The sequence below is a fragment of the Sylvia atricapilla genome, chromosome 13 (assembly GCF_009819655.1).
Source record: "Sylvia atricapilla isolate bSylAtr1 chromosome 13, bSylAtr1.pri, whole genome shotgun sequence".
Lineage (NCBI taxonomy): Eukaryota > Metazoa > Chordata > Aves > Passeriformes > Sylviidae > Sylvia > Sylvia atricapilla.
Genome location: NC_089152.1, coordinates 20,475,875 through 20,488,357, shown reverse-complemented (window position 1 = coordinate 20,488,357; position 12,483 = coordinate 20,475,875). Strand labels below are relative to the sequence as shown.

The window sequence follows — 12,483 nt, the reverse complement described above, 5'->3', positions numbered from 1 at the left end:
TCTGTGAGTCTGGGAAAGCGACAAATCCTCTTGGGAAGCAGCCTCAAGTCTCTGGCAAGAGTAAGGAAAAGAATCAGAAATGTTTCTTTAAACAGTACACTGGCCTCTGCTGATTACTTCTGTGGGGTTCTTGCAGTGTGATAAGCACTGTTTAAGGAAACTTAATATCAGTGTTGCTAATGTTGGATTTCCCACTGTCCTTGTTCCCCAGAGGGCAAAGACTGGGAGTCAATGCCAATCACTGCTTTTTGCCTCAGCATCCTCCATCCTCTTGCCCCTTAAGCAAACCTGTTGACAGGTGGTTCCCCATTTGCAGCTGCTCATTGGTTTCTCATGTGTGTTGTTACTTGTGCAGTGTGGCAGTGCATATTTGAGCAGCGTAAATCTCAGGAAAATCCTTGTTATGGTCTTGTAAAATTACTGGATATATGGCTCCTTTAATGGGTATTTTGTTCAAATAGTTGGGTGTCTTTTGGGGTAGTTCATTAGGGAAAAAATCTGTTTGATGAAGTTTGGGTATCCAGTTTTTTGAGGAATGCTTCTGCAACAAATATTTTTATCCCCTGCAAGTAAAACCCCAGTTACATGATTTCACCTGAAGAAATGTTGTTCGGAGCATCTCAGAAACTGCTCAGATGGCGCAAGCAGCTGTAGGCATTTAAGCATAGAAGAAAAGCTTGAGTAGCTTTGCGATGTAGCGGAATTTTGCTTTTATTTGCATTTTATTTTAATGACCAGCATTTTTATATGCTCCTATGTGAATACATGTGAAAACAGTCAAGTTTTCTAAGAGATATATATGCACAGGTTATCAGCCTTGCAACAGGAGTGAGAAACTAGTTTCACTTTCCCAATTAATACTGGTAACAGCTGAGTTCTGTATTGTGGCTTTTTGTTTTGTTTGAATTATGCCCTGTCTTCCAGTCATTTTGAAGGTAATAATCTGCAGAGGAATTTTAGCAGGGTATTTGAAGTCTTTGGTTTTATCTCCATTATTACAAATAGTGTTCGCAGCTTGCTGAGGCTTTATGAGTTAAAGCAGCAAGTCTGAGCACCCTGCTGACCTTATTCCAAACCCTATGTGGGCCTTGCAAAATGCCAGCAGCCAGATTGGGGGCTGTGGGATCTGTTACTAACCCTAGCTGTGCTGGGGAGGGCGGGCAGACTTGCTCCTGGGGAGGTGCAGGTTTGTGGGAGCCCAGAAGGGAAAGCAGTTCAGCATGTGATGTCTTTTCTGCTGTAGTCGAGGGCTGAGTCATCTCTGGATGAACTGGAACTAATTGTTCAACAAAAAATGATATAAGCTCCCTAAGCTTTGCCTTAGGGAGTTCCTGCTGTGGGTAATTCACTAGCAAATTATAACTCCTGTGCTAATGTGAAGCTGAACAAGTTTCAGAAGCAGTTTATCTTTGTTTTCATTTAGGATATTTCAGGGTTTTCCCACCTGTTAATCAAGGAAAGATACTTGAATTTGTTACTTCACCCAACTGAAATGAGCACAGAAGTTTAAAGATGAGGCAGAAGGCATCCAGATCAACTTTTCCCTCTTTATTTTGGACAGTACTGTGAAGGCTGCCATCAAATAGTGGTGCCAGTTAAAGCAAATAGTTGGGTAAATTTGAGACATAATTAGCTATTGTGGAGAATGAATAGGTTTTCAATACCTTTGAAAGGCTATTTGTGAGCTGCAGTGTAGACATGAATCCAGTAGACAGTGCTAAGTTTATGCCATGGTAGTTCTTTAAAGTGAGCTTTTATGTAAAGATCAATATTTTATGCTACTGGTGTGGGCTGCCTCAGTAATTTGAAAGTGAATAAAATACCATCCTAAGACTTAATTGAATTTTACTTCTACTTTTAAAATAATGCAGATATTATGATGCAGTGCTGGCTTTTATATTTTTGCAGTTCTGTTTACTGCACAGTCGAGTAGGATGCTCTTACTCCATTTTTGTCCTATGGATCCTAATTTACTGTGTTCCTTGGCTCACATGATAGTAGCAGTGAATGGGCCTGTATGGGCTTTCTAAGAAGGCTGCATTTGATAATTTGCTTTCCGTTGTCTGTGCCATAACTGTCAGGCAGTCTTTCCCAGAGGGTTTTGTTGTTGGCTTACTCAGTCCTCCTATTCAATTGCTCAGTCTTACCAGGGGAAAAGTTGAGCGAATTTTTAAATATTTTATTTATTATGAGAATACAGATCTCTTCTTGAATCTTTGGTCATTTTTGAGACAATAGATGCCATACTAAACCTCAGACTAAATTACGTTTGAGACCTTAACTCCTGAGGAGAGTCCTGAATCACACTTTCTGCAGATAATCAGTCTTTAAGTTAGTTCAAAAGTACTACACACAAAGAGTTTCCAAGAAGTACAGATCTTTTTTGTCTTCAAACTGTCATCGGGTGCTTTCTCATTCTGTGGTTGTTTTTTGTGTATGAGAAGTAAAATGGTAAGTGTAAGAACCCTGCTTTCCTGAAAGAGGACTCTTGTAAATTGGTTTTCTCTGTGCTATTACACAGACAGTTGGCATGGAAGAAGAGAGACTCGCCTGTTTATAAATTTGCATAATATGTTTCCTGTGTTCATTTAATCTCAGACACAGTTTGCACGTCAGATTTCTTACCCTTTACTCTCCTTGTTATCCCTTAAAGGGGCACAGTTGTGTCAGGGGCCTGTGTGTTTTCCTGGCTGGTGTAAAAATAACCAAGTGTCAAGGAAATATTCTTTTTTTTGTCAATGTGAAGATGGTTCTCTTTAAAAAACAAACCAGACTTACTGTGCTGGTGCCACGAGCATTGGAAAATGAGATTGCTTAGTACTATTATTTTGCATTCTACAGTCAGTGAAAATAAGAAGTAAAAAAGAGTAAAAGTAAAAGCCTTTTATCCAGACAGTAAAACTTGAGGTCTTTATTTACTCATACAGGATGTTGGCATAACTAAGGAAATGTGGGATTTCTTAATCTTTCCTATCCTTCAAATTCTTCACATCTAGTCAGGGCTTTTAAATACAGCAGGAAGTTCTGTCCCTCCTAAGCACTGTAACAGCACTAAGTGCTGGTGTTCCCAGAGCAGTGCATACAATCACTGGCTCAGTGCCATTTTAGAAGCAAATGAGGCCAGGCCTTGGAGGCAGCAGAGGTACTAAAAATAGAGTGTATAGAGGAAAATACTGTGTTAAGTCATATAAGGGACCCTCTGCAAGGTATAGAATTTGTTCTGTGTTATTGCTGTTAAAGCATATTGTAGAGCTGCTGTATCCAAAAAAGGTGTTTGTTAGTTTGCAAGAATCCTGAGCATCACAAATTAAGCAGCTGTTTTGAATGCCAGCTTCACATATAGGATGTAATTTCTCATCAGTTTACCCTTAAGGTGTATGGGCTTAGCAAAGTTAAGTTACTAAAACAAAAACTGCTTCTAAATCTGTTTACTTGGTTTATTCATAATAGATTGGAAGTAATGCTGTTATTTCTAATAGTAATGCTGAATCCTCAGTGTTGCAGGAGAGGTAGCTTAAAAAACCTACCAGTTAAAAAGAGAAATAGAAGTTTGTCTTGATTCTAAGAGAAACTTACAATTACTTTTCCAGGATTGGGAGGAACTTGACATTTAATGATGTATTTGGTTTTATTCTTCTGTCTTGGGGCAAGTGCTAAACTGGTATGTAAAAAGAAGGTTAATGTGATCTTCAGGGCATGGGAGCAATGAAATCATCTTTCAGTCTTAAGTTTTCATAGAGGCTTTCACTGAGTTCATATCTGCTTCCATCCTCTGATTTCTCAACAGTAGCTACTCCAGCATTAGTAGCAGTGTGACTGCACTGGTGCAGCGGGGGTGACCCTGCTCAGGAGTCCCATGCTGGCTGGGCTCCTGTGCTCTGAGTGTTTACCTGGGAGTGGCAAATGCAGGAGCACCTCATTAGGTCTTTGTAGATGACTGAAAAAGTTGACAAGGACTACTGAAGATATGGCTGAATAATAAGCACATTATTACTGACTTCTTCCCCCTCCCAAACTAACTTGGCCTATGGCCATCTTTAAAAATGTTTAAAAAAAAAAAAGGAAAAAAAACGGTAGTCTTACTAATTCCCAGATCTTGTGTAAGTACCCATAACTGCTGCGTGCATTGTTTGGATGTCATCAGAGTCATGCTATTTTTTCTTCTTAGAGGCAAAAAATCAGAGGTCCTGAGCACACTGATCTTAGGGACTCCATTCAGTGGCAAGGAGCTTTACCTTCTCAACTCTGTAGCCTTTTCAAGAATGTAGTGTTTGAAGTTGTGCTGGCAATACTGCAGATTTATGCGATAAAGAATGTTGTGAATTCCAGTTGTGCCTGAAGTCAGTAGCTTCATTAAATTAGGAAGCAAATGTGGATCTGCTCCAGCAGAGGAATAGTGTGAGGTGATGATGATGTATTTTGCATTTGAGTCATTCTTGTGCCAAAGGGAAAGGAGAGACATAGCTACAGTTCTGTTATTAAACATATCCAAACTTAGTTTTCCTCACAGGACAAGTTTACTTGCCTGCCAAAATTTGAAGCTGTAATTTGACACTTCACAGTATGTACAGAAACTGATGAGTGATGGAATGATATTTGTGGTTAAGCACGAGGTCCAAGTTGCCACAGACTTCTTGCCTGACTTTGGAAAACTCAAGTGATCTCTTAGTTCATCTTCCCTGGTGTTTTTTCAGTAGCACAGACTGTTATGTTTTGTACGTATCTGTTCAGTACTTCAGGTTTCAGTGATAACTTTACAATGTTAAAATAGTTTAAAAATTAATAAAAGCTTTGTTTCCTGTTTACCAGGCCTTTTCTGATGAATGGGTGGATAGACTGCTGAGTCTGGTTTTGGTTACACTATTTCAGTTTTTCTTGGACTGGAATTCTGGCTTGTGCGAGGGAGTCCATGATGCTTTTGATTTCCAATAAAGAACTAAACTAGAAGAAAACCTGTGTAATAAGATGGTTCCTGTACCCTCTTCTGCTGGAGGGGGGTTCTCGGAGGGAACCAAGCTCAGTGTGAGATGTCAGTTCTTCTCATAGTCTTTCACTGTATCCCTTTGGTGCTTCCCACATCTAGGCTTTTGCGGTTTGATCTGCTTCACTGAGGTGCTTTGCATATCCTGAAAAATGTTTTTCTTGCAGTTATCGCTGTGATGATTTTGTAGTCAATGATACCAAGCTGGGCCTGGTACAGAAGGTCAGAGAGCATCTACAGAACTTGGAAAAGTAAGTAGTTTGTTTGCATCCGGTCTGCCTTGGGCAGACTTATAATAGTGCATCATTTAACTGGTATTTGTTTCATATGTGTATATGTATCTAATTACATGTATCTTAATCCTTCTATGTGTCTGACACCATGTTTAAAAACCTTCTCATCACTGAGCAGAGATGCAGAACAAACAGATTTGATTCATCATGATCATATGTCTTGTTTTTTATACAGTGAATCTTGCAGAAGGAGGAATTTCTACCTAAATGAAAATTCCTGTCTTTTTCCATATAAGTGAGAGAGATTTTTGAGAATGAAACAAATAGTGTTGTCAGAGCTTTGTCAAAGAAACAGAATAAGCTGCTTTTTATCACAGAAATTCAACAAGTGCCAATGGAAATAGTCGTCATATTAACTGTACAGATTGATTTGCTAGTAAAAAAGATTAAGAAGCCTTATGAACTTGGAACTGCACAGAAGAGACATTTTTTTCCTTTGCCTCTGTCTGGTGCTGCTCCACTGGAAAGCAGATAATCTGATCTGGGTGATGTATGTGCCGTGGCCAGTCCTAGAAAGCAAAGAGTGCTTGCACAGTTGGCCTGAAAATCTTACCTAATGCCAAGCAGAAATACGTGTGCATTCAGTGCTTCCAAATACATCAGAATGCCCCTGAGTTCACACAGGACTCCTGCTAAGCAATGGCTGTGATCTGGGGAAATGTCTGGATCCTCCCTGAGTTAAGTGTATTGATTACTTGGTAGGTTATATTAATATTTTCATTATTTTCCATCCTCTTTTGATGACCTTGTCAGGTACATAATGAGATGTAAAAGTGTTTAAACATAATGAGAAATTAATTGGAAATATCCAAGCAATCTAATTTCTTGGGAGGTAAAAGATACACTGCAGGCATCCATTCTGTGTAGAGGTGGTTTTTGAATGCTAGGACAGCTTTTTAATAAAAAAGAAGGAAAAACCTACCGACCAAACCCTGAAACAAGCTATAATTTCATGATCAAATTAGAGAGATATCATCAACTTGTTTAATTGAGGGGGCATTAATTTCCATTGATGTGTGAAAGACTAAGTGATTATTTTTGTAACTTAGTATTACACAAATGTTTAAATTTCATGTGTTTTTATTTAAGTAAGAGAGGCCAACTATAATATGCAAGTGCTAACATTCCACGTATTCTTGATTGTTGGTAACTTAACCTGGTCGTGATTTTTTTGGAGTAAAAGCCTAGATGATTCTCCTGACAGAAGTATTTAATTTCTTTGACTTAAGAAAAGGATGAATGTTTTAGATGACAAGGAACTGTTAATAAGGCCATTGTTGAGGGCACACATCTCTAGGCAGAACATCCTGCATTGGACCTATGGACCTACATTGGGCTATGGGGCTGTACCCCCAGGGAGGTGCAGGCAATTTCAGACTGCAGCAATGGGGAGAGAACCTGTTTGCTGTCAGTGACAACTGGTGACAGATGGAATCACACTCTCAAACATGAGTTGATTTTCTCTGGTCCATTCCACACAATACGTTGTTTTTGTGGTAAATAACCGCTTTTAATTGCTTTCCAACAGTTCAGCCTTTACATCAGACAGACATAGGAAAAGAAAACTGTTGGAAAACTCATCTCTGAACAGCAAGTTATTGAAAGTAAATGTAAGTACAACAGATATGGTAGAGTGAGTTTAAAGGGTTTTTGTAAATCTACTGAGGTTTATAGTTGGCCTAGACCTGAATTCTGCTTGGTGCACTTAGCATCATCTGGCCATACACCTTCACACACAAGCATGACTCATACTCTGCTGCATTTCTGTTGATGTAAACTGAGCTTTCCTGGGCTTTAGAAGGGTTTCATTTCAAGATGGAGCTGTGCTTTTCTAAGCAGGCAAGGGGCTTTTGGTTTTTTTATTCTCCCAGAAGGCGAAGGAGGAGGTGCACTCTTTTGAGGAAGGCTAAGAGTAATTGTTAGTAAAAAGTGAAAAAAATTACAAGTCTTTTAAAAGCGTTAAGTAAAACTTGCTTTCAAGAGGAACTATGGACTTCTTTTCTTCTCCTCATTTCATCTTCTGCTATTTTAACTTCAGATGAGGATAGCACCCAGGAGAGGCAGATCCAGCTGTAGCTAGATGGCTAAAGGGCTGCATTGTTTCTTCCAAACAAAGAATGTCCCAAGTCATATGTCTCATTTGCACAGATTGGAATCAGGGAGTTTCTCATTTTCATAATTTCTCCCAGAATTTGTGGGGAGGGTAGATACTGACCCAGCTGTATTCAGCTTCTCCATTTTCACCCTTGGAAAAATGGGGGAGACATGGAGCAAAACTCTTGGGCTGTGGGACAGCAGTGTCATCAAAGGGAGCTAGAGCAGCAGCTCCTTCAGCCATAGGAACAACTGCCTGAGAGAATGGGAATAAGCGCCTGGGATGGAGCAAAGCAGTTGTTTGCTGTTTGGCAAAGTCTGGAGGGATTTAGTTCCTTTAAAAAATCCACTACTACGGTCAGTTTAGGGTTTTCTGAATGTGCTGTCTGCCCTTCCTGTACTGTCCAAATCTTGCAGAGATTGAGGAAGCCTGGGAGAAATAGTGGGGCTTTCTTGCTGTGGCGGTACACAGCATCATGCTCTGGAAAACTCACAGCCAGTAAAAACCAGAAGAAAAATTCCAGGCAACATTTAGATAAGGACAAGACAGAATTAGAAAGCATGAACTAAATGCTTATTCTTCCTACTCTGCTGTTTTGCCAGTTTTATTAATACTTCAGTATTGCCTCTAACAACAGATTATCTTTATTGTCAGCATCTTGAATCTTCTCTTGAACTGCAGGGGCAACGCTGTGTGCATTAGTGCTGTGCTGTGACACTTGGAGCAAGAGTGAGAAACAAATGTGCTCAGGACACTGTGATGTTTCACTTTGAGATACTAAAAGATAGCCCAGCTTTTAAATTCTGTTAGAACAATGAAGAATGCCCAGACATTTGATGAACTTCCAGTGTGGTATTTTGTAGACAATGGAATGTCTCCAAGAGTTGCAGATTCTAGAGTCGTAATTGCGATGCTGTCCACATTTTTCTTCCCTTTCCTCCCCACCCACCCCGGAGATAATTTGACAAAAAGCAAGCTTGTCTGTGGGTTCATTGTTCTAGGCTGTAAATGGTGTGTATTTTGCTTCTCTTTTTCAAAGTCTTCGCCTTTTCTTTGCACAGTCCAACTTGACTGTTTATTTCCCAAATAAATGCTGTTGTCTTTTTCAAAAACCATTCTGGCCACCACAGAACTCCGCTGAGACTTAGACTAATGCTCGTGACTTAAAAATGGAGGTGGCCAGACTGTGCATTTTAGACATGGGAAGTGATGGATGAGGATTGGTACTTTAACTTTTCATTTTGCAAAGGCACTGCAGGGAAATTGCTGTCCAGTTCTCATTGAACACTACCTGGAGTGTGATTATTTAACATATATACACACAAATCCTTGGCCTGTGATTAACTCTGTGTTGTCCTATTCTAGATTTATTTGCACAGGAAAAGATGTAGTATAATTTTCTCTTGACAAAAATGAGTAAGAAACAGTTTTCACGTCAAGATGAAGCTTCAGGGCAGTTTGAACTGCTGAGGTGGTTGCTTTGGCTTTGCAGCTGCACTCAGTGAAGTTGGTTACTGTTCAGATCTGTGCTGATCAACAGTGATGACCCTGGACTGGAGAGGGGGAAGTGGTGGAGCAAGGATAAAACTTTCTTTAACCCAACTGTTCTCATTCTAGGGAAGCACCAATGCCCTTTGTGCCACAGGCCTTCGGAACTTGGGGAACACTTGTTTCATGAACGCAATCCTTCAGTCGCTCAGGTAACTTCTGCAGCTCTCCCACCCTTCTCAGGAAGCTTGTGTGCTGTAGCATTGGGCAGGTGAATTTGGCAGGTTTCCACAGGACAGAAGTGTTCCTGAATTTGCAGGAGTGGGTGTGTGTGGGTCAATGAAGTTGTTTCATGGCGTGAGGCACATTCTGTGGTGCAGCATTCTAGAAGAAACCTGCCATGTTCTGGGCAGAAGGGCAGGACATGGCCGTGCCTCTTTCACTGCCAAGGCCAGTGAAATATGTTTTCCTCAGCAAATGCAGGTCTGGGTTGTAGGAAATGATAGCTCAGTCTGGCGGGGTATCTCTTAGTCAAAGCAGAGCCAAAATGTAATTACTTTAGGAAGCTGGGATGCCAGTGATATTTGCAGATCTGCTTAGTTACTGACAAAAGGTATTTGCTAGAGTATTTTTTGTCTCTTGAACTGTTTGTGATTGCCATCCTGTATCACTGTATGAAGTGGTGTTTATGCATTTCAAAGAACAACCTCCAGAATACATAATACCCTTCTTCTCTGCCCTTTAATGATTTCATTCTTATTTCCTTTTTCCTAGTAACATTCAGCAGTTTTGCTGTTACTTCAAAGAGTTGCCTGCAGTGGAGCTGAGGAACGGGAAGACGGCAGGGCGGCGAACTTACCACACCAGGAGCCAGGGGGACAACAATGTGTAAGCTGTGTGGGCCTTGTGAGCTCTGAGCTGTGTGGGAAACTGCAGGTTTGGGCTGCTAGGGCCACTGGATACTTTTGATATTGCACAATTCACAGGGGACAGAGGCACAGAACAATGTAATTGTCTACAAAGAAAGAAACTCCTATCACTTGCAGCTTGCTGTTAAAGGTCTGATGCTCCAGGAAGAGGCAGTAAGATACATCAGGTAGTGCTGGAATGTGGCATGTTACATCATGTTAAGTCCTCCTGACACATGCTCAGACATTATGCTACTGATTCCAGCTAAAATAGGGTCATGAGGATGTGATTGCAAGTCAGCCTACTACAGAAAATTCAGGAGTAAGTGATTAACCATCTGTAGGTTGTTTGAGCAAGTGTTAAAGGGATGGTGTTACCAGAGTCTGCACTAAAATGGCAAACAGTGCATAGTGTTCACAGTGAGTCCTGAACATTTGAAATAGTTTTCCGAAGCTGTGTGTTACAGCATTATGGGGTAGGTATTTGCACAAAAGTCTTTGAAGCTACGGAAAGGGATATTTACCCAGTCGTTATAGTCTTAACCAAGCTAATTTCTGCTACCTGTACTGTTGAATAAGTAGACCTCTAAGGGTTATAAACACAAACCCAAATTAACACCAGCTCTTACTTTCTTTACAGTTCACTTGTGGAAGAATTCAGAAAGACACTCTGTGCTTTGTGGCAAGTAGTCAAACTGCGTTTAGTCCAGAGTCTTTATTTTACGTTGTTTGGAAAATAATGCCAAATTTTAGGTAAGTTTTTTAAAAAATAACAGTATTCTTGATTGCGATCACATATTGCTGGTGTCCTACTCTAAAATGAGCTGCATCCACAGGATGCACTCTATGCAGCTTTCCATATGCCTACAGATGTGCTTTTAAAAGGATCTTTGCTTTGGTCAACAGCTTTCTGTTCATCAGTAGTGCTCACTTTTTCCTTCTGCCCTTCTACCCCATGTAGCAATGTCAGAGAGGACAGAGATGTAAATGAGAAGCTGTGGTAGTTGTACCTTTGAGCTAGTGCTCTGAAAGAATCAAGCTGGTAGGTGAGTGCCAAGTGCAGGGTCTTGGCAGAACCCAATCTTGGCTGCAATAAGAAAATTATGCAGTCATATTGAAAAAGATATAGTACCTACAGGCCTAAATGTAAACATAGTGACTGAAACTTCCTTGATTCTCTCAAAATATATTAGTTACCAGCTGGACGTGATATAAGGGCTGTAAGAGAAAAATCCTGTGGATAATAAGCATTTTGGGCCCATACTGACAAAACAGACGAAGAGAAAGGGGAAAAAGGTTACCCAAGTAAACCCAAGTATTGTTCCTCTCTAAGGTCTCCCTGTCCTGGCCCCCGAACCTCTTTCAAAGGAGCACTGAAACCTGTTAAGATATATTGTGATAAAGGTAAGTTGCTGTCATAGTTTAACATAGTTTGGTTTTTAGTTAAGGAAAAAAATCCAGCTATAAAAACCTTAACAGTTTCCTTTGGACCTGACAAAACCAATTAGCTAGCTGATTTGAAATACTGACACCCTGTTAAGCCACTTAAAAAAGCTAAATATGCCTCTGTGAAATTGCCATAAACATTTAGAAAATCCCATTCAGAAGCACAGAAACAGCTGAAATCACCACTGCAAGCCCCCACAGCCACTGCCTGGCAGAAATCATGTGACCAACAAGAAAAAGCCATTTCCTAATCCAAAGCCCAAATAAAATTAACTCTTTCAGTGCTATAAAATTCCATTTTAAAACAAACCTACAAACATCGAGGGAAAAAAACAGCCAAAGCCCAAATGAGGGGAAAAAAAAAAGGCACCTTAGTCTTAAGCTAAAATTTTCTTATAAAGCTAGGATGAACATACAATTAATACTTCAGACTCTTTTTCCCTATAACTCAGAAAATGCATTGGAGAGCTGTAGCATGCTAGCCACAGCCATGAGCAGAAGCACCAATACTGGTGATTTGATGAAAAGCTTAAATGGAGAGAGAGAATGGAAGAGATGAAAACCTCGCCCCACAGATAAAAGACAACCTCTGTTTCCCAAAATAGATGAAGAAACTTTTGTCTCTATATTAGAACAGCCATCCTTAAAATTTCACCCATTTCAGTTTTGAAATGACCCATGGTGATAGTCGTGAAAATACTACCAAGCATAGGAGAGACTTCACAATTGTAAATATCCAGCGCAGCTGCTATTCATGAAATTAAAACAACAAAGAACTGTTTCATGTGAAAAAGTCTCCATGACATGACAGGAAAAGACTCCTCTCCCTAAGTAAACTGAAGGGAGATTATTTTAAAAGTAATAAACTGACTGAAAATACCGAAATTTGTCTCTTTACACTGTCAGAGAAAAAAGAAAGAAGAGTTAGAGGGAGAAGTGTTCTGAAGGTTTATTTTTTCTTTTTTTCTTTTCATTCTGTTAATAAAGTTTTGTTGACACCTTTGAAAGTTTCGAGCCTGCTTTGCTCTCCTCCTAATCCTTAGCTTGCAGCAAAAAAATGAATAAATAATTCTGCTGAGTACACTGGAATTTGGCCAGTGCTAAACTCACTACATCAGTTGGTGCATTAACTGAAAAACTTAGATTGGTGAACCAAAACCACTACAGTTGCTCCATATTCTCAGATACTTAAGATGTTCTCTTACCTGTTATATCTCCAGCAGTGCTGAAAAGATGCAGTGAAAACATCTGCTCAAGGAATAACCCAAACAA

The 12,483-nt window shown here is 40.0% G+C and overlaps 1 protein-coding gene across 1 annotated transcript in view; it reads left to right on the top strand.

The window, feature by feature from the left end:
- Positions 1 to 12,483, top strand: part of USP3 (ubiquitin specific peptidase 3) — a 40,527-nt gene that overhangs the window by 20,186 nt on the left and 7,858 nt on the right. Inside the window, 6 exon segments of the mRNA XM_066328794.1 lie at positions 5,149 to 5,232; positions 6,803 to 6,884; positions 8,987 to 9,069; positions 9,632 to 9,745; positions 10,406 to 10,449; positions 10,452 to 10,518. Coding sequence (XP_066184891.1) covers positions 5,149 to 5,232; positions 6,803 to 6,884; positions 8,987 to 9,069; positions 9,632 to 9,745; positions 10,406 to 10,449; positions 10,452 to 10,518 — 474 coding nt within the window.